Raw genomic sequence first — 22,419 nt, 5'->3', positions numbered from 1 at the left:
ACCATTTGACCCAGCTATTCCCCTTCTCGGTCTATTCCCTAAAGACCTAAAAAGAGCATACTACAGGGACACTGCTACAACGATGCTCATAGCAGCACAATTCACAATAGCAAGACTGTGGAACCAACCTAGATGCCCTTCAATAGACGAATGGATTAAAAAAAAATGTGGCATTTATACACAATGGAGTATTACTCTGCATTAAAAAATGACAAAATCATAGAATTTGCAGGGAAATGGATGGTATTAGAGCAGATTATGCTAAGTGAAGCTAGCCAATCCCTTAAATACAAATGCCAAATGTCTTCTTTGATATAAGGAGAGTAACTAAGAACAGAGTAGGGAAGAAGAGAATGAGAAGAAGATTAACATTAAACAGGGATGAGAGGTGGGGAGGGAAAGGGAGAGAGAAGGGAAATTGCATGGAATTGGAAGGAGACCCTCAGGGGTATACAAAATTACATACAAGAGGAAGTGAGGGGAAAGGGAAAAAAAAATACAAGGGGGAGAAATGAATTACAGTAGAGGGGGTAGAGAGAGAAGGGGGGGAGGGGGGATAGTAGAGGATAGGAAAGGGAGCAGAATACAACAGACACTAGTATGGCAATATGTAAATCAATGGATGTGTAACCGATGTGATTCTGCAATCTGTATACGGGGTAAAAATGGGAGTTCATAACCCACTTGAATCAAAGTGTGAAATAGGATATATCAAGAACTATATAATGTTTTGAACAACCAACAATAAAAATTAAAAAAATAAATAAATAAATAAATAGAAATAAGACAACAACAACAACAAAAAATCATCCCACAGATTAAAAAAGTAATTAAAAAAAGTAAACAAAATTATGATCTAGGCCCCACTTTAAATCAGAGGAAATCAGTCAGTATCTCTGGATTAGAGCCCAAAACTGTTGTTTTTTTACAAAGCATTTATTACATTTCCCTAACTTCAAGACAACTTTGAATGCATCTGATGATTTACTCAAAGCTACTGCAAAATAAAAAAGAATATTTACCTTGTATATGTTCATTAATTCACAGGCTGTATACTCCTTAGTCTTATTCAGAGGCTTGAATTTGATATCTGAAGGACGCTTTGCAGTGTAGGTGAAAGGGCCTGATAAAGTGTCCAAATCATGAGTACCAATGGCAACCAATGCTCTTTTCCTAAATGTTGAGAGGAAGAAGGAGAGGAGGAGGGAGAAAAGGAAATTAAAAAAAAGGAAAGAGATTTGAATATTTCAAAGCAGAAATTCTAAAAATAACACTATGTATTTTAAAAACTTATTTTAAACATTTCCCTAAAACAGCACTTTCTCTTATATGGCATCTTTAGTAGATTATAGTAAATTCTTACAGCTTTTCAAGTACTAAGAAATTACAAAACTACTTAAAACACACTTCATTATCTGAAGCAAATTCCATGTCACTGTGATTTCCCAAGTGCTATGTTACTAGGACAGCTTCAAAGTCAGCATTCCCTTTACCTTCCTTTAACTGATTTCTTCTTGGTGTCCTCCAGTAAACATAAATTATATATTGGATTAAAATAAGCTACTTAGTTATTGTGGGTTTTTCTTTTCTTTTTTAACTCTATTTTCTTAAATTTTCTGTCACAGAGCTGTATTACTTGATTTTAAAGCTATGAATTACATTTCAAGTTAAATGTGTAACAAAGTTCAAAAGCTATTAATATCAGTTATCTTATAATTTATCCACAAAGAATTTAAGGTAATTTTAGGAATTTATAGTAAGCTACAAAATAGAAAAGAAAAAAAAAACAGAAATAGGGATATAAAACAAAGCTAGGAAATGTAAAACTAAATTAGAATCTAAAGGCCTAAATCTTACCAGAGAGGGTCACAAATTTAAGTCTAAGTTTTTTAATAGTCAATTAATTCAAAAAGAGAAATTTGGCCAGAACTTGTGTTAAGATTTCTTTAAACTAGTTTAACATATATGTACACACATATTTGAGTATTTATGAATCACTACACATATAACTACAACAGAAAATGTATAATATTAAATTTTGATCAAGAGTGGTGACCTACAACTTTATAAACTATGGTTAAATAGAACTGCAGGCAAGCAAAAAGAAAGTGTTACTTTTCTCAATGAATTATGTGCTTGTGGAAGACGATAAACAGAACTACCATATGATAAAATACACATGATTCAGAAAGTTTAGATAAATTAACAATTGCCAAATCCAAAGGTAAGAAGGTAGAGACTTGTCAGTCATAGAAAAAAGCACTGCTTGATCAATTAAAAAACAGGAAAAGAGGCAAAAAATAATGAAAAAAAAAACCAAACAATGAGACCAAAAGTTTGTTCTTTAAAAGATCAATAAAATTGCTAAACTTCTAGCCACACTGACAAAGTAGGGGAAAAAAGAAGAAGAGGTGAGATCACTACAGATACTAAAAGGATAGTAAGAAAACATTATGAACAACTATATGGCAATACACTGAAATGGATATATTCCTTGGAAAACACAAATTTCTAAAACTCACTAAGAGGTTAATTAGGATTTACTGAAAGGAAATGACTCGAGCACACCGGACTATTAGGATGTGTTCTCTTCTTTCCTTGAGGAATGCTGATGGCTTCGAGAAATACTATATAGAACAGAGGTTGAGTTTCACTTCACAAGATGGCAGATTAAAAGCACCCAGCACTTGCCTGCTTCTCCATGAGATAGAAATGAAACAACTGGGATGCAGCTACTTTTTGAGACAAATGATCATGGGGAAAACACTGGAGTTCAATAGTGGACAGACAGACTTGGAGAAACCTAGAGACTGTGGATAGTGAAATAGAGAATGTCCCAGTACCCACTACACAGTAGAGGAAAAGGGAAGCCCTGCTTGGTGGGAGTGAAAATGAAAGAGGGAGAGTTCCAGTGACCATCAATGGCACAGTTTTCAGCAACTTGCAGAAATACAGTTTAAACAGACAATAGTCCTAAGATTTCCATGGCAAATGGGTTCTAGAGTTCTCTGCACTTCCAAGCATATTCTCACAGTGTTGCAACTGGAAACCATGTTGAGAAGAGCCCTATTGTCTGAGCTTACTACTACTTTAGGAGTGAAAGGCCCCTGCACTTTCCTGTCTCTAAGACCCTGAGTACTATCATGGCACTGCTGAGTGAGCAGCAGTCAGTTTAGTCAGAGACTGACACAAACTTGACAAGAGTTCTATCACTGACTGCAGCACGTGGGAATACAGGAAGCACCTGCTTTTGGAATTTGTGGCTTGATACTCCATGGCCTCTCTCCACCATACAGCCTCATGTCACAGAGTTGGTGTTACCCCATTCTGTGCACAAACACCTCTGGAGACAATCTTGAAGTATGCTGTGCTACCTCCTTGACACACCATGGGAAATGCATCTACCCTGATCTCAACCAAAACAGGCCCAGAGAGAATCTTCATCTGGGAGCTCTTCCTCACTGCACCAAGCAAAGCAGCTGAGAGACATTCAACAAACTCCTGTAATCAACTGAGAAGCACCAAAAAAGAAAGAAGAGGAGGAGTGAACAACCCCCAGCCTTTGCTCTGTTCAAGAGGCATAGAGCCCAAGAAGACACAGAAAGAAACCTCAATCATCACAGACTACAAATACTCACTCTTTCCTGCTCATTCAAGCACCCTGGCAGAGGAAAGAAAAAAAAATTATTTTTATTAATTTTTGTTGTTGTTGCTATTTTTTGTGTTTTTTATGTCTTTTCTCCTTTTAAAAATATTCTTTTTCTATCCTTTGTCCTCCTTTTCTCATTTTTTTATTTCTGCCATTTTTTCTTTTATTATTTTTCTAAAATATTATCTTATGGCTATATTACTTTTCCCCATCTATTCCCTTGTTCGTGGTGTTATTGTTGCTTCCACTTTATTTCTTTGTCTGTTTTTCTTCTTTTCCTTTTTTTTTTAACGGTGCTAAAGATTGGACCTGGGAACCAAATCCCCCTGGGTCGGGTCTAGGCTGCTGAGCTATATATCCAGTCCAGTTAAAAATATTAACTAGCCCCATTCAAACTTTCTAAGATACTTTAATGTAAATAACAGGAGAATAAAAGCCCCCAGACAATATCCCCCAAGCATGCATGACATGTCCTGCTACTAGACACTCGCCCCATAGCAACAGCAGGGAGAAACAGCACAACTGTTCTGGGCACTACCTACAAGGAACTGCATCCATCACTCCCACACCCTACTGTTGACAAGACTAGAGGTGAGTGCCACAGTGGGGAGCTTTGACCCTGGCCCCTGACTCTCCCTGAGAAACAAATGGGATTATACCAATGTCTGCACAGAGTATAAAATCCCAGGCCTATCACTGTAATTGGAATAGCCAGTAGAACTGCTTTCAAGAAACAGCCAATATCAACAGAGCCCAAGGAAAACCCCAACACCTGAGAGAGGTGTCCATTCAAATGGAATAACCAGAGTGTACACCTTACATACTCTGTTGTTTACACCACACCCATCTTAAGTACCAGAGCGTCCCATCTCCATAAGACCTACACAGAAAGCACATTCTCAGGCTCCAACATGGTATGCCTGTGTCAAAATACATCATACAGAAATCCCAAGGAATTCCCAGTTGGAATTAAACTCTATACTACACAGCAAAAAGATATCCCAGAATACTTATTCAGAAAAAAGCTCTCACATAAAAGTAGAAAATATACCCATCCCAACAGAGGCATAAATTTCCACATAGAAACACAAAAATGCAAAAAAGAAACAAATTATGTGACACCTCCTGAAGATCAAAACTACCTAATAACAGATGCCAAAGATATCAAAGTGATCCAGGCACAGTGGCCCATGACTGTGATCCCAGTGACTTGAGAGGTTGAGGCAAGATGACAATTTGGAGGTCAGTGTCAGCAACTTAGCAAGGCCCTATGCAATTCGGCAAGACCCCATCTCAAAAAATAAAAGCTAGGGAGGTAGCTCAGTGGTAAAGCACCCCTGGGCTCAATCCCCACCCCACCCCCACCCACAAAAGAGGTCATCAAAGTGAATGGAAAGTTAAACAAAGAGTTCAAAAAGAATTCAAACAAATGGTTTTCTTAAAGTTCAATGCAATCCAAAAGAATAAAAATAATCAGCTGAATTAAAGAAAACAATGCAGGACATAAATAAGCACATTAATAAGGAGACACAGACTTTGAAAAGGAATCAAACAGAAATCTTGAAAATGAAAGTTCAGTAAGTTAGATTAAAAAATTTCAGTAAAAAACCTCAATAGACCAGATGAAGTAGACGAAAGACTATCAGAGCTTGAACGCAACTCTGCCAAAATAATACACTGAAACATGAAGAAAGGAAGAGAGGAGGGAAGGAGGGGTGAGGGAGGGAGGGAAAAGAAAAGAAGGAAGAGAACACACAGGATCTCTGGGATACCATTAAAAGATCAAATATCTGGGGCTGGAATTGTGGCTCATTGGTGGAGCACCTGCCTGGTATGTGTGAGGCCTGGGTTCCATCCTCAGCACCGCATATAAATAAATAAAATAAATGATTCATTGACAAAGTTTAAAAATTTCTTAAAAAAAAAAAAAAAGACCAAATATCTGAATGATCACATACTAGAGGGAGAAAAGCCACATGCTGAGAACTGAGGAAACCTATTTATTGATACAATAGTAAAAATCAATCCCAAATTTAGGAAAGACAAAGACTTCCAGATACTAGACACATTTAGAACCCCAAATAGACCTGACCAGAAGAGAACTTCTTCGTGACAATATAGTTAAACTGCCAAAAGTACAGAACAAAGACAGAATATTAAAAGCTGCAAGAGAGAAACACAAGGGCACATTTAAAGGTAAACCCTTTAGAACAGCAGCAGACCTGGCAGAAACTCTAAAGGCCAGGAGGGGATAGAGTGATGAATAAGAGGAGAAAAAGACCTTCCAAGATAAGTTAAAACCTGCTAGAGCAGCATGACCATGAGACCAGCATTACAGAAGATACTCAAGGGAATCCTAGATCCTAAAGAAGAATGATTAACACAATCACTAGGGCACAGGAAAAAAATAAGTCTCACTAGAAAATTAGACACACAAAAGAAAAACAGGAAAAAAATCAAACATTATCAAAGGAGCAAACCATCAAACCTCAAAGATAAAACAGAAAGAAAATCAAACCTGAAGAACATCAACAAAATGAGAGAGACAACTACATACCTTTCAATAATAACCCTAAATGTAAATGGTCTTAATTCTCCAATTAAAAAACACAGACTGGCTGATTAGACAAAACAAGACGCAGCAATAAGCCGCCTGTAAGACATTCATCTCACCTACAAGGACATAATCTAAAAGCATTAGTAACTGTCAACACATCTTTAGATCAACATGATATAACTTATACAGGACTAACATAAATAAACTTCATATGTTAGCTCAATCTGGGGCTTCTCATCATCAGTAAATATACAGTTTTCATTAGGATTTTTGAAATACTGACATTACTTCAAATACTCCCATTCTTATTTTCCTAGACCTAATGGGTTTAAATATCACTGAATCAAAGAAAGTTGTGCAGGAAATGATGTATACTAATGTAGAGATAGAAAAAGTAAAATTAAGTCATTTATACAAGTTTTTTAATCATTTAATTAATTGAACCCAGGGTCTTGCACATGCTAGGCACACATTATACAACTGAGTTATACCCTGAGTCCTAAACTCAAATTTTATCTGTTAATTCATGATTATATATATTCAAAAAGTGAGATCAAGTAAAATTCTTTTTTTTCCATTTTTAAAATGCTACACCAAATAAAAAAGTGGAATGAATTGAACATAATTTTTCTATGTTCATATATGAATACAACACCAGTGAAACTCCACATCTGAACAATCACAAGAACAGGAGGCTAATAAGAATAAGTTATACTGAGTGTATGTCAAAATACACTCTACTGTCATATATATCTAAGAAGAACAAATTAACAAAGAGAGAAAAAAAAATCACCTCATTTAAAAAACAAAAAAGAGCTAGACTACACTTTACCACAGCTAATACTTAGCAGTATAATTCATTAATGATTTCAATGACAAAACAAGAAAATGTCCATGACTAGATAATTCTTCTCAAAATTTACTGACTATTTCTCCATGCATGTATCATTTATAAACAGTAACAAATATCTATCTCGGAAAGCAAAGGTAAGCTCTCATACCATTAGTTTAGAAATGTAAGAGGAAGAAAAGGAAATGGACAGAGGGAAAAAAGGTAAAAGGAAAAATAGGAAAAAGGGACACAGAAAGGAATGGGAAGGAGAGGAGCAGAACAGAGGAAAAAGCAAGGAGGAAATAAGACAAAACAAGGAAACCTGCAAATATTCTGATGTAATTTCTCTTGAAGTTCAATGAAGCTGTCATATCGATCTTTAGTAAACTTAATATTCCGGAGAACTGCTGCAACTGCAAAAGGGCGTATTTTAGCTGTCTGCAATTAAAAATACCAAGAGATAGTAAATACTCAGGCTTTTCTTTGTAATAATCTTATAATAGAAAGGTAACTGCATACTCCTAACAGTGTCAAAATTCTGATTCCAACAAGTATATTCATTTACCAATCAATAGGAGCAAAATAAAGTGGTAAGCAAGAGAAAAAAATCACTAGCTTCACAGAATTTACATTTTAGTGAGATTTTTAAAACTTACTAAATAATTGAGAAAAAACTAATTTTTAAAAATAATTTGCTCAGTCAGGCATGGTGACACATGTCTAAAATTCCAGGAACTCAGGAGGCTGAGGCAGGAAGATCACAAGATCAACCTCAGCAACTAAGCAAAGAGGCCCTAAGCAACTTGGCAAGACCCTGACTCAAAATAAAAAGGGCTGAAGACATGATTCAGTGGTTAGGCATCCCTGGATTCAACACCCAGTAACAAAATAAATAAACAAATAAATAGAAAATAAAAATAAACTGCTCAAAGTTTATATTTTTACCAAGATAAACCTCCCACATTTTATCTTTAAAATTTTTGTAACATATCATAACTTAAATATATCTCAAATGTTTATTGATTGATTGCAGTGCCGGGCATCAAACCCTGAGCCTTGTGCATGCTAATAAGCAAGCACTCTACCACTGAACAGCAACACTAGCCCTCAAATGTGTTTCATATAAGCATTTGGACATTTTCCAAAACCATTTATGGGAAACAGGTACTTTGTTTTCTTTTGTTTCTTGGTAATAAGTTGATTATTTTTTTAAAGAGCTATAGGCTGAAAACATATCTAAATGATCACATAAAATCACATTTGACAGAAGGATCAGATTTGTTTCTTTGTCTTCCCCACCTTATACACACCGAAGAGATTCTTTTGAAAGGGAAAATATTAATTTTTTCTTATTACCTCTTCTGTGACAATCAGTTTTTGAATTTCTCCATTAGGCATTACCCGTTTATATACTGGAGCTTTTATCCTAAAATTAATAATAAAACAAAGTTATTAGTGAAAACATCTGATAAACTGATTACATTCTTTGCTTTAAGTAAAAAGAATGTTTACAAAAATCAAAAGAATAAAGGCAATGAGGAGATGAATTAGAGGAGTTAAATATTAAAAATAGGAAAGCAAAACCTAAAAAAGGAAAAAAAGAAAACAAAAACTAACAAACTTTCTAACACTTTAGGTTATTCAAAAAGGTCTCTGGATGCCTAATAGTAACAAGTTTCTATCACTAGAGTTCCATCAAAGGCTACAAAACCATTAACAGAGCAACTGTTAAAGGGACGGGATTAGTTATTTTTTTACCACAACCATGAGATCCTAAGCTTCAAAGAAAAAAAACAGAGCTTATTAAAAATATAGAGTCCCTGGGTCTATTTAGACCTACTGAATCAGAACAGTCAAACAAAGTTTTGGTAACTGGTGCATTTTGAAAGCATTTCTAGATAATTTTTTCCATTGGCGATTACAAACTACTGTTTTAAGGCAGTGCTTCTCAACCTTCAATGTGTATATAGTCAACTGAAGAGTATGTTAAACCTCAGAACTTGATTCAGTGGATCTTGGATAGAGGCTAAGAATCTGCATTTCTAACAAGCTCCCAATGATGCAGATGCTGCTGGTCCATGGACCATACTTTAAAGTTGCAAAGGTCTTAAGTTGTTCCCTAATTTTGTCTCATAAAAAAAAGCATAAGAGCCAGACACCCAATGGCTCAGGGGGCAGAGGCAGGAGGCTTGGGAGTTCAAAGCCAGCCTCAACAACGGCAAGGTGCTAAGCAACTTGGTGAGACCCTGTCTCTAAATAAAATACAAAATAGGGCTGGGGATGTGGCTCAATGGCCAAGTGCCCCTGAGTTCAATCCCCAGTACCCACAACCAAAAAACCAAAACAAAATAAAAGCACACGATTTGCCTAGTAAAAATGCAGACTCTAATCAATGTGTTGGGAAACACTCTGAAAGGTTATCCTTTATCCTTATATCCTAAAATGTAAGCATATGATTGTCATGCATGGAACCAATTTATTCAACCCCCAAAATGTAACCACCTTAATCAAATGACCTATTATTATCATTTCACAAAAAGCCATTGTTCACCAAATGATAATTTCAGAATCTAGCCCAACAGCTAGCTCTTATTCTTTTGTTACTCATGGATTATGTGCAAGTAATCAAAATCAAAAATAATTACTTTTGAGAGCTACTTCTTCTACCCTTTTCACTTTATATGTTCATTACACTCTATTAAGTGTTACATGCAGAATTAGAAAGGGCCTTAAAAGTCTTCTTCAGCAAGATGTGATGGTTCACACCTGTAATCCCAGCAGCTTGGGAGGTTGAGGCAGGAAGATAGTGAGTTCAAAGCCAGCCTCAGCAATTTAGTGAGGCCCTAAGCAATTTAGTGAGACCATGTCTCAAAATAAAATCTGGAAAGGGCGAGGTAAATATATAAATATACTGTAAAGGCAGCAGAATGTAGGCAATCAAGGTGTGGCTCAGTGGTTGAGCACCCCTGGGTTCAATCCATAGTATAAATAAATAAATAAATACATACATACATACTATTCATTATAGATTAGGAGATTGAAACTAGAGATACCAATCATATACATATCATAAACCATCAAGATTTTCCAGTTAGGATGCTCTACTCCTGAGCTTCCTAAGAATTCTTAAGGCAAAAGGATATTAATGAACAGCCATCTCTACTTTTCCTCCCAAATGTTAGCAAATCCAAGGAACTACCCCTTCCAAAAAGATTATTTAGTAGGGTATACCACACAAACCTATGGAGTTTTTAAGAAGCCATAAAGTCATTAGCCCCAATTTTCAAATGCATTTCCAAAATGAGTATTCAATGACTCAGGTAAATTTTAAAATGGCTACAATCTCCATGAATCTGATCCTTCAATCTTCCTTTTATGCTGACCTACAGCTAAGTATTCAGACATTGTTTCTTGAGATTTAAACACAACTGCTGACAATAATTTGGGAATAAAAGAGAGAAGAGGCACTGAACCCTAACGAATATATTTCTTTACCTTTCTTTGAAGACCTGAAGCCCTCGAACCAATCCTTCCAGACACAGGAGATCATATCTATTGGCAGGAACGTCGATTTTGTAAAGAACAACATCAGAGGCCCCCTCTGCCTTCACATTACCTTGTTCCTTACTTATTATTTCCTTTTCAGACGTCTAAAACAAGCCAAATTAAAGTGAAAACGTTAATAAAACTACATTATGCACATTCCTCTCTTCAACAATAGGTTTATTACCTCTACAACAAAAACAACATTAAAATATTAAATGCTATAATTGGAGCTGACAGAAAAATATTCAATTTCCTATTCAGTTCAGACATGTAGGATCCTCAGTGATTCCAGAACAGCACAAATCCACCTAAAGAAAATGTCAACAAATACCCACTAGTCAACTTCTGCCTAGCACCTGCTTTTCCAAATAAAATTTTACTGGAAGACAGACCCATTCATTTATATATTATCTGTTATCACACAGTACAATAGCTGAATTATAACTGAGATAATAACCTCCAAAGCCTAACTTATTTATTATCTGGACCTTTACAGAAAAAGTTTGCCATCTCCATCTAAAAGAATATGAAGGCACCACCAAGAGCAATAATGGAAGTACCAAAGAAAGAAACACAGAGCAATAACCAAAATGTCAAAGAAAGAAAGATAAATCATCAAATAAAAGAATGTATTTCTAGCTGGGTGCAGTATGGCACAACTGTAGTCCCAGCAACTCCAGAGACTGAAGCAGGGAGATCGCAAGTTCTAGGCCAGTCTGAGCAACTTAGCTGAGGGCTAGGGATGTGGCTCATAGCATCACTGGGTTCAATACCCTGTACTGAGAAGGGAAAAAAAAAAAAGAATACAACTTGTTGTACGATAAAAAATTCCATTCCAAATCTAAATCCTGAGCTGAGGGTATAGTTTAGTGGTCAAGCATTTGCCTAGCATGCATGAAGCCCTCGGTTTTATCCCCAGCACTGCAAAAAATCAAAAAACAAAAACCCCAAATCGAAATCTTCTGGGCACCCAAGCCCAGAGGGAATGTGAGAATGACTGATAATATAAAAGCAAACAAAAACATCTCCAGGGGAGGAAAGTGATCATCAGAAGGTATGAATGAGAATTAGCATAATAGGTACAATCTAGTGACAGTAAAGATATACTGTAAAGAGAGCAGAATGAAGGCAACCAAGAGAAAGAGGAGGAACATCACAGGATGGCAATTTTTAATGCAGTGGCAAAGTTTAGAGTACCTTATTCACCACATTATAGTAGAGAATATATTTCTATTTGCTGTGTCTACAACAGAGAATTTCAAATATAAATTTTTCAATCAAAATAATTATGTTACATTCAACTGTTATTGTTACCCTTTATTTAGAAATCCCACTTAACAAGAATTCACAAAATTTCTGCCACTAATAACTTGTTTAAAAACAAACAATGGCTTTCTATTAACATAAAAACTTTTGTTTTACGTGATGCCCTCCCACAGCCACCACATGACTAGTTCAAACCACCATAATATAGGAACCAGATAAACGAAGGTATCTGATTATAAAATGGCCTAATTCTTTTGCAGTATGCGGCCACACGGGCACACACGTGCGAACAGCTTAAATCTTTCAATTTTCAGTATCTTTTTTTTTTAAATACATGACAGCAGAATGTATTACAATTCTTATTACATGTATAGAGCACAGTTTTTCATATCTTTGTATAAAGTATGTTCACGCCAATTCATGTCTTTATACATGTACTTTTTTTGCATTACAATTCTTATTACACATATATACTACAATTTTTCATATCTCTGTTTGTATATAAAGTAGGTTGGCACCAGATTCGTGTCTTCATACATGTACTTTGGATAATGATGTCAATTTTCAGTATCTTATTTTATCAAAAGATCATACATAACTTTGTACTAGGCAATATGATAAATTCTGCACAAACAAAATTAATTAATTCATTTTTTAAAAAAGACCAAATGTGAAGACTGAGTTAAATTTGAGAGCAAGAGGGATGTATCAAGATGATATAATCTAAACTCCTTACTTCACAATTGAACAGAGTCTAAAATATGAGAACTAGAGAGGCAAAGTAATTTTCTCTGAATACCAAAAACACCACAGTCCACAGATGAATCATCATAGTCTAACTATAAGGTAACAAAGATAAGCAACCTCAGAAAAATGAGCTCATATTCAGAATATCTGAAAAATAAGTATCTAATACATACAATTTCATCAAGTTCCAGACCAAATTCAAAACATAGTTCATCAAATTCTTCGTCAGCTGAGGAGAAGAAAAAAAGAGACCATTAGTTTTAATTTGTTCAGCACAATAAAAATTGTCTATGAATTGTATTTTCTTATTAATAATTACCTTTTACACTCAGCATACTAAATATCAAACATTAGACATCATCATTCAACAACAATCAAAAGTTTTGCTTAGAAAAAAAACTATTGTAGGACTAATTGCTCAGGTACAGGATTAGATTACCAGTGTTGGGAAGTTTGCAAAGATACAAGGAAAAAACAACAACTTACTAAATAGAGATCAAATATAAGGTAGGCTCCAAGCCACCAATCCTACACAATAGAACATCACATAAGCCCAGTTATCCTTTAAAATTCTCTGAGGCCATCAGACACTTGACTTCACAGCCAAGCCAATCAGGGTTTAGAATTCTGATTATCCCACTTATTAGCTGTGAGAGCTTTGTATCTTTTATAAATATTCCTGGCACCTATTATAAACCTTTCCAATATCTCATCCATAAAGTGACCTTTTACAGTTATTTTTAACATGGAACTGTTACAAAGATTTAAATGACATCAGGCAGATAATGGAGTGGGCATATATCCTGAAACACAGTGTGTCTACACTAATATTTTCCTTCCTTATCCCACTTTCTTTGATACCTAATACAGCATTTTCAGAGTTTTCACATGATCAAAAACTGAACACAAGCTGGGCACAGTGGCACACAACTGTAATCCCAATGGCTCGGGAGACTGAGAAAGGAGGATTGTATGTTCAAAGCTAGCCTCAGCAAGAAGTGAGGCACTAAACAACTCAGTGAGACCCTGTCTCTAAATAAAATACAAAACAGGGCTGAGGATGTGGCTCAGTGGTCAAGTGCCCCTGAGCTCAATCCCTGGACCCAAAAAACAAACAAAAAAAAGGGGAACACAAACTATCTACCAGTACATTCTAGTGAAAAGCTGTCTTAAGATTCCTGACTATGGAACAGATGTAAAGTTCAATGGAAGAGTGTATTCTTAGCATGAGCCATGCCCTAAATTCAATTGCCAGCATCAGGAGGTGAAAAAAAAAGATTAATCTAATCCAGACACTGAACTTCAACTTAATAAATATTTATTGAGCAACTACTATATGGCAGGCACTTAGATGCAGAGCTACAAAGATAAATATTTCACTACTTTTTAGTCTAGCAAAGAAATCAAAAGTGTACTGGGTCAGCATATGCAAGAAAAAAGGAGGATGAGCTCTGGGCCAGCTTCCTCAATGACACCAGACCAAAATTAGAACTGCCCTATACACAGTTAAGACGGCAGAGGAGACTGAAGAAATGGGATCAGGTAAACTGCTGGTCAAAGCAGAAGAACTAGAGAGACCTAAAGAACTGAAAAAGTTAAAAATCACCCACGTGTTTGATTTGGCTGAAGAAGTAAGGTGACTAAGAAAGTGGATACTCATCTAAAGAAGCCAAATCCTTCCCAAAATTTCCACCACCAATAACTTGCTAAAAATAAACGATGTCTTTCTACTAACATAAAGACTTGTTTTGCTTCTTCAAGCAAAACGAGAAAGAAAAAGAAAGGTCAATGTCCCTTCACTGTGCTGTCACTCCCTCTGGGTCAGGGCCATGCTTCCAGAACACTGAGAATAGAAGGAAGCCAGCACAGATAGCAAAGAAGTAACAAAAGTTCTGAGAACAAAAACCAGGAAATCAGGGGAACTAAAGAAGAAAAGACAATAAGAATTTCCAAAAGAAACCAGATAAGTGGAGAACACGTTCATGTGTTCAGAGTTATTTTCTACAGTATATTTATGGAAGGTACAGGTGCCACGGCAGTTTTATTGTGTATTATAAAAAACAAATATTTTTCATTCCCTGAGCTTCTCAAAAGAAGTTTCTGTACCTGACCTAATTTTCTGTTTTAAAATCAGAGTTACAGAGGTGTCAAAAACATACTTTGGAAAAAAGAGACTCTTCAACAAATGGTGCTGGGAGAACTGGAAATCCATATGCAGCAAAATGAAATTAAACCTCTATCTCCACCATGCACAAAACTCAATTCACAGTGGATCAAGGACCTAGGAATTAGACCAGAGAATCTTCTCCTAATAGAAGAAAAAGTAGGCCAAATCCCATCATGTCAGCCTAAGACCTGACTTCCTAAACAAGACTCCTAAAGCACAAGAAGTAAATCAAGAATCAATAAATGAGATGGATTCAAACTAAAAAGCTTCTTTACAACAAAAGAAACAATCAATAATGTGAAGAGAGAGCCAATAAAAATGGAGAAAATCTTTACCACACATACATCTGATAGAGCACTAATCTCCAGGATATATAAAGAATTAAAACAAAAAACAAAAAACAAAACACCAAAGAAATAAAGAACCCGAACAAAAAATGGGCTAAGGAACTAGGAAGACACTTCACAGAAGATTACAATCCATCAACAAATATATGAAAAAATGTTCAACATCTCCAGCAATTAGAAAAATGCAAATCAAAACTACCCTAAGATTTCATCTCATTCCAGTTAGAATGGCAATTATCAAGAATTCAAGGGACTGGGGTTGTGGCTCAGTGGTAGATAGCTTCCCTACTCGTGTGAGGCACTGGGTTGGATCCTCAGCACCACATAAAACTGAAATAAAGATATTATGTCCACCTACAAGTAAAAAATAAATAAAAAAAGAATTCAAGCAACAATGAGTGCTGGCAAGGATGTGGGGAAAAAGGTACACTGATTCATTGCTGGTGGGTCTGCAAATTGGTGCATTCACTATGGAAAGCAGTATGGGGTTTCCTTAGAAAACTTGGAATGGAACCAGCATTTGACCCAGCTCTCCCACTCCTCAGTCTACACCCAAAGAACTTAAAATCAGAGTACTACAGTGATACAGTCACATCAATGTTTACAGCAGCTCAATTCACAATAGCTAAACTGTGGAACCAATCTAGATGCCCCTTATAGATGAATGTATAAAGAAACTGTGGTATATAAACAATGGAATATTACTCAGAATGAAATTATGGCATTTGCCTGTAAATGGATGGAGTTGGAGAATATCATGCTAAACGAAGTAAACCGATCCCAAAAAAACAAAGGCCAAATGTTTTCTTTGATGAATGCTCATCCATGATGGGGGTGGAGGGGCAAGGAAAGAATGGAGGAATTTAGGATTGGCCAGAGGAGAGGGGATGAGAGGGTGTATGTATAGTGGGGGAAGATGTTGGAATAAGACAGACATTATGTACAACTAGAGAAATGAAACACTGGGCTCCATTTGTGTAAAAAATTAAATTAAATTTTTTAAAAATCAGAGTTATAGTTCTTTCAGGACATTTTGTCCCAAAGCAACAAAATCTGTGATATTGCTAGCAGTCTAATTCTGTTATTAGTATCTAAGACACATTTATAAAGACCTGAATCTGTGGCTTAAATCCAGCATTTCACCTCTGAAAGTCTGCACTACTAGGCAGGTGTCAGGTGTTGTAAATGTGTGTAGGGTCATGTTTAAATAATGAAGCCATAAGCCCCAAGTCAGGGGGAACCCAGTCTACTTTGTTTAGCTCTAATCAGCAACACCAAAAATAGTCTATGTTGAAAATATGCACTCAATAAATATGTCTATTAATGAATGGATTTACAGGAAAATTGGGGAATGGATGGGTGTGTCTGAAAGGATAGCCAAAAATGCATCTTAATATGCAAGAATTTGGATAATACTTCTTTCTAGAGAACATATGGACAGTTAACCACTACTTTTTAACTATGGCTTTTTAAAAAAAATCTTGTGTGCATCTTCTTAACATCTTACCTGTAACATTTTTATATTTGCTTAATGGCTAGTTACTTTGTATACTGGAAATTAATGTTGTTTAACTATTAAATGTGAACTGATATTTAAAGAAGAAAAGAAGAAATAGAAAAAGGAGAAAGAGTGCAATTCATGATATACCAAGAGATTTGCCCTCTGTCCTACCTACAAGCAATGCCATTACATTGAAGGAGTTTTCAGCTGGGCAAAAACATAATTGGATCTGCTTTTGTTTTCTTTCTCCAGTGAGGGGGACTGAACTCTGAGTCTCTCAGACGCTGGGCAAGCATCCTACCACTGAGGTACATCTCCAGCCCTCGATCTGCATTTTAAAAACTGGTGGAAGAGTACAGGATGATTGTAGCAGGGAGTCTTCCCAGCAGCATGAGTATGAAGGAGAAGGAATGAACATGAGAAATGTTAATGAGGCAAAATGTGTAAGGCTAAATGGTTGACCAAAGGCAGGTGGAACAGCCAGCATGTCTAGGATGACTCCCAAATCTCTGGTTTTAGGGGAAAAAAGGCCTCATTTAACTAGTGTAGGTAGTAAGAGAGGTAACCAGCCCCCAAGATGGCACCCGATGATTCAGCCTCCTAGTATTCAAGCCCCTGTGTGAACTTAGGTCAGATGCAATGTAAGTGAGCATGGAAGCAGATTGGTCTCCTTGAGACGAATGCAGCTCCATTTGACAGCGTGACTGCAACCTGGTGAGAGATTCACAGCCAGAAGCACCCAGCTAAGCCACTCTGATTCTTGCTTCTCAGAAACTGTGTGAAGTAATAATGGTACACTGTCTCACACTCACAGTGCTGGTGTACATTATTATGTACCAATAGACTATTAACACACACCTCCCTGGAGGTGCAGTGCTGCTGTAACAAAAACCAAACTCTGGAGGGTTTTGGAACCAGACAACAGGCTTTGAGTACTGTAATGAAAACCTAAGGGCCTTCAAGATGCTACTGATCAAAAGGCAGGTGAGGATGCAAAAGAGAATGCTACTAAAAAACAGAAGAAGGGAAATCCTTGTTATGTAGAAGCATAAAGTTTAAAAACGCCAGCCTGCAATTAATGTAGACCATTTACTAAGTGACTTAAGATTTTCAATGAGTGCTCAAAGTGCAGCCTGATATATTTTTTTCTTGCTGCTCATGTGAGAGAAGGGATAAACTAAAGGAAGGAATGTTAAACAAAACGGAGTGAGGATGTTGATGATTTTTAAAATGCTCAGCCTCAGCTGGGCACAGTGGTGCACGCCTATGATCCCAGCTACTTGGGAGGCTGGGGCAGGAGGGTTGCATGTTAGACATCGTTAGAGTTTAGCTTTTGTTCCCCAAAAGCTAACGTGTTAGAAAATGCAAGAATATTCAAAGTTGGAATGATTAAATTATGAAAGTTTTACCTTTGGATTAACTGAGTGATAACTATAGGCAGGTAGGGGGTGGCTGGAGGTAGTAGGTCACTAGGGGCATGTCTTTGGGTTTTGTATTTTGTCTTTGGTGAGCAGAGCTCACCCTCTGCTTCCTAGTGCCATGTCCTGAGCTGCTCTGCCACAACCTTCCACCATGATGCTCGCTTCACCTCAGGCCTAGAGCAATGCAGTCAACATATGGACTGAACCGCTGAAATCATGAACCAAAATAGACATTTCCTCCTCTAAGTATTTTGGTCAGTGACACAAAGGTGACTAAAACAGACATCTTGTCTCAAAATTTTTAAAAATTATTTTAAAAACGGCTAGACATGTAGCTCAGTGGTAAAGTATCCTGAATGCAATCCTTAGTACCCACCCCCCCACCAAAAAAGTTCAACCTCTCACATGTAAAACAATGCTACAATTAAGAAATATCTTCTGCCAAGTGCAGAGGCACCTGCCCATAATCCCAGCAACTTGGGAGGCTGAGGAAAGATGATCACAAATTTGAGGCCAGCCAGGGCAACTTAATGTGACCCTATTTCAAAATACAAAATAAAAAGGGCTGAGGATGTTGTTCAGCAACAGAATGCCCCTGGATTTAATACCCAGTGTGAAAATGAAAAAAAAAAAAGATTTAAAAATTTCTAAGCAAAGAGCAAACCTAAGGCATAAGATAGAATTAAGAGCATGACTGAAAAATTTTAAAGAGTTAGAAAAATCAAAGGCACAATTCATTCAAACAAAAGGTGCTATAAAGAAATTAAGGCTGTGCCTCAGAAATCCAATTAATCACACAATAGACCTTAATTAAGAACATTGTATGAAGCAAAGTACAGAGATTTGCAGATGGTAAAGCTTTTGACTAATGAAATGGAAGCCAGGAAGATGTACCAGATAACTTGGCTGTTGAGTCTCTCAGGCCAAAAGTAAACTGAACATCAGGAGCTATACTCAGATGATGTTTTGGATTTTTGAGCAGCTGCTGAAATTAGATGACACTTGTGGTACTAACTCTTCTGCATGTAGGAGAACATGAATTACTGTGGGCCAGGCGGAAGACTATAGTCATCAGCTATCAAGAAGGCCACCAATGATACCCACCTCCTTAAATACTCCCCTTCCACACAGGGTCAGGATTAGTCTGTGTGACCAAGTGAATATGAAAAGGGACAGTATATCACTTCCAAGCCATTATTAAAAACTGAGGTTCCTGCTTAAGCACTCTCCCATTTATCTGCTCTCTCAGACCTCTCACTCTGGGATGAACAAACTAACATGTTATAAGCAGTCCTATAGAAAAGTCAAAGTGGAAGGAAATAAAGTCTCTAGCCAAACATCAGCAAGGAATTAAGAGCTACCAACAAGCAGTTAGGCAAACTTGGAAGCAGAATCTCCAGCCCCAGTGAGGCCTTGAGATGACTACAGATCTGGCCAATACCTTGACCATAACCTGGTGAGATCCAGAGCCAGAACCACCACTCCCCAGTTCTTGACCATAAGAAACGACACAAAATAACAAATGATTATTGTTCTAAGATGCTAAGTTTTTGAGGTATTTATTATATAGTAATGGACAACTAAATGGTTATTAACCAAATTGCGTATAACTATTAAAATATATTGAATCCTAATTATTCAGCTGTATTTCATGGGTTTAAATACAAAAGAAAATAAAACAATAAAATCACATCTAATAATTTCTTCCAACAAAATGACATCTAAGTAACACACAGATGGTTCTGGCAATATTGCCAACCATTACTCCAAGCCAAAATAGGGCCAGAATTGAAGACCAGTGATAACAAATCAGTTAACGGGCATATATGTGACACACGAAACTATTTGAGCAATAAAAAGGCAGACTAAGAAGATAAAACTGCTCCAAAGCAGGCAGAGGAACCAAGGACTAGATTAACAAAACAGCCAAGAGAAGCATCCTTGACTAGAAAACACACCCGGAAGGGGGAAGAAACTACAGAATTCAATAGAAGATAGTCTTGGGAAGAACTGAAAAAAAAAGAGAAGAATGTAGGAAAAGTGTGAAGAAGACATTATCCAAGAAAACATGTAAAGGAGGAAAATGCAAAAAAAAAAAAAAAAAAAGAAGAAGAAGAAGAAGAAGAAGAAACAAGATGGGCCTACGTTATTTGGAAACCAGATGCTTTGCTAAACATGCTTTCAAACTCTGATCTCAACCCAATTGATACTTAAAGTTTCAAGAAAGAACACAATATAAATTAATGATGAATATTATTCCTAACTCATTTGAAGTACATCTCAAAAACACCAATATTTATTGTCAAAATTTTTTTAAAGACCCAGTAGCTAATAAATATTCTCTGTGGAACCAAAAAAAAAAAAAAATCAAGCTTACCCGATCATTCACAATATGAGAAAAGAGTGGGGAGGGGTAGAGAATATGGCAAAAAAACTGGATGTTAGTAAATAGGTTATTAAAAAAAACTTACTTTCCCAAGATGGAGATCTGGCTGGGAACTGATTATAGATGTTTAAAACAAATATTTGCCCCCTACCATCTTGTGCCATTCAGATGTATCACACACTACTAGTGAAACTGTGGATTAAAAATATACAATATATAAAAAAGAATTTTATATTATAAAAAGTGGTTAAAGAATTAGAGTCAATTCAAAGTGTGAGGGTATTACCTCTACTTTCCAGGACTTGGAACAGAACCTATGGAGAATAACACTTCCAGAGTAGGTAATATCTAAAGGTACTCCTTCAGCCTAGCAAGATGGCACAGGGCTGTAATTTCAGCAATTCAGGAGGCTGAGGCAGGATCACAAGGCTAGCCTGGGCACTTTAAAGAAACCCAGTCTCAAAATTAAATAAATAAATAAATTAAAAAGGCTGGAAATGTAGTTCAGTGGTGGAGCAGCCCTGAGTTCAATTCCCGGTATCACACACACAAAAAAACAACACCAACAACAATAATAAAAGTACCCCTTCAGAAAGTTTTTGTTTGTTTTGTTAAAGATAGGGTCTTGCTACATTGCTTAGGGCCTCACTAAATTGCAATGTTTATCAAACTTGCAATCCTCCTGCGTCAGCCTCCAGACTCATTGAGATTGCAGGCATGTATCACACCTGGCTTATTCAGAAAAGTTTTTTTTTTTTTTAAAGCTAACTCTGTTTTCACAGTAATGGTAATCTCTTATTCTAAGAAACTGCATCTGCTATTCAATTGATTGGAGCTTTGTTATCATCTTGACATTTAATACCAAACAAACAAAAAACAGGTCTCACAAATTGCTTGCTGTGGCCTCTACACACACTGATAACTACGGGGTGGGGAAAATATCATTTTGACTCTTACAGCTGTGGGGCAACTGATAACTTACTTAACATTTCCCCTCTGTGGTGGTGTTTTGGGAACTGAGGAAAGGATGAAGTACAGCGTGAAGAATAAATCCATCCCACATATTCATCATCCAGGTCCCAACTCAGTGCTACCAACCTTATCAAATGCTGTTCCCAACACATCACCTGCTTTTCTTTCCCTGATAGCACTTAACATCATCCAGAATCATTTTATTAGTGTGCTGGTTAGTTGCTGTCCGCCCTGTTCATCAGAGCAAGGACGTGGACCTTCAGTGCCATGGGCACAGCTGTACTCCCCAAATCTTAGAACACTGCCCGACACTAAGAGCCATTCTGGAAGCATCTAACAAAACGGAGACCCAAGGGAATGCCGTCCCCTCTCTTCTGCTCAAACTCCTCCCGCCCCTTCGCAAGCCCAGTCAAACAGCGCACTACCGTGCCCACGCTCGGGGCGAATCCAGGGGATGCCTCTTATTCTGTACGGGGGCACCAAAGTCGGGGCTAGGCACGCAGAAGGCACTTGATGCCGATAGTGACCGAATGACACTGAGAGCTGGGCACGTGCGGGTGACACACGTGCGGTGAAGACGCTCGCGACAAGCTCCCTCTGAGCAGCCGAGCCGCTTGCTATGCAGCCTTCCCTGTGGACCCTGACCGTCCTCAAGGCCAAAAGGTGCAGGGCACCTTCAGTGCTGCCACAACGCCCTTTTGGAGGGCGTCCCAGTCCCCGAGGAAAGGCGCGGAGCCCACTCACTGTAGGTCCGTCCCAAAGCTTTGAAGAGCAGATCGCGCTTCACGCTGACAGTCGGCATGGCGAGTCGGCCCCACTGCGCCTGCGCGCGGAGCGGGCCAGGCCTGGGCGACCCAGGAGCGTAGGACCCGGGACTTCTCATGCAGGCTGTCATAAATATAGCCAGTCCACAGACGACAATTTTTTCTCCATTTTTTTGTACATGAGTACAATAAAATTGCCACCATTAGGATGATTAAATCTATCTATTTTTTTTCAATGACTTAAACGCTTGGTAAGGAGACATA

At 37.2% G+C, this 22,419-nt stretch overlaps 1 protein-coding gene across 1 annotated transcript in view; it reads right to left on the bottom strand.

The window, feature by feature from the left end:
• Positions 1-22,211, bottom strand: part of Farsb (phenylalanyl-tRNA synthetase subunit beta) — a 71,720-nt gene extending 49,509 nt beyond the window's left edge. Inside the window, exons 1-6 of the mRNA XM_076865611.1 lie at positions 22,136-22,211; positions 12,771-12,826; positions 10,534-10,688; positions 8,395-8,464; positions 7,361-7,476; positions 1,023-1,173 (exon numbers count right to left, since the gene is read on the bottom strand). Of these exons, the coding sequence (XP_076721726.1) occupies positions 1,023-1,173; positions 7,361-7,476; positions 8,395-8,464; positions 10,534-10,688; positions 12,771-12,826; positions 22,136-22,193 (606 nt within the window). The 5' untranslated portion in view covers positions 22,194-22,211. The remainder of the gene's footprint in view (positions 1-1,022; positions 1,174-7,360; positions 7,477-8,394; positions 8,465-10,533; positions 10,689-12,770; positions 12,827-22,135) is intronic.
• Between the last annotated feature and the right edge of the window lie 208 nt (positions 22,212-22,419).

The sequence above is a fragment of the Callospermophilus lateralis genome, chromosome 9 (assembly GCF_048772815.1).
Source record: "Callospermophilus lateralis isolate mCalLat2 chromosome 9, mCalLat2.hap1, whole genome shotgun sequence".
In the NCBI taxonomy this organism is placed as follows: domain Eukaryota; kingdom Metazoa; phylum Chordata; class Mammalia; order Rodentia; family Sciuridae; genus Callospermophilus; species Callospermophilus lateralis.
This window is presented reverse-complemented; position numbering and strand designations above follow the sequence as displayed.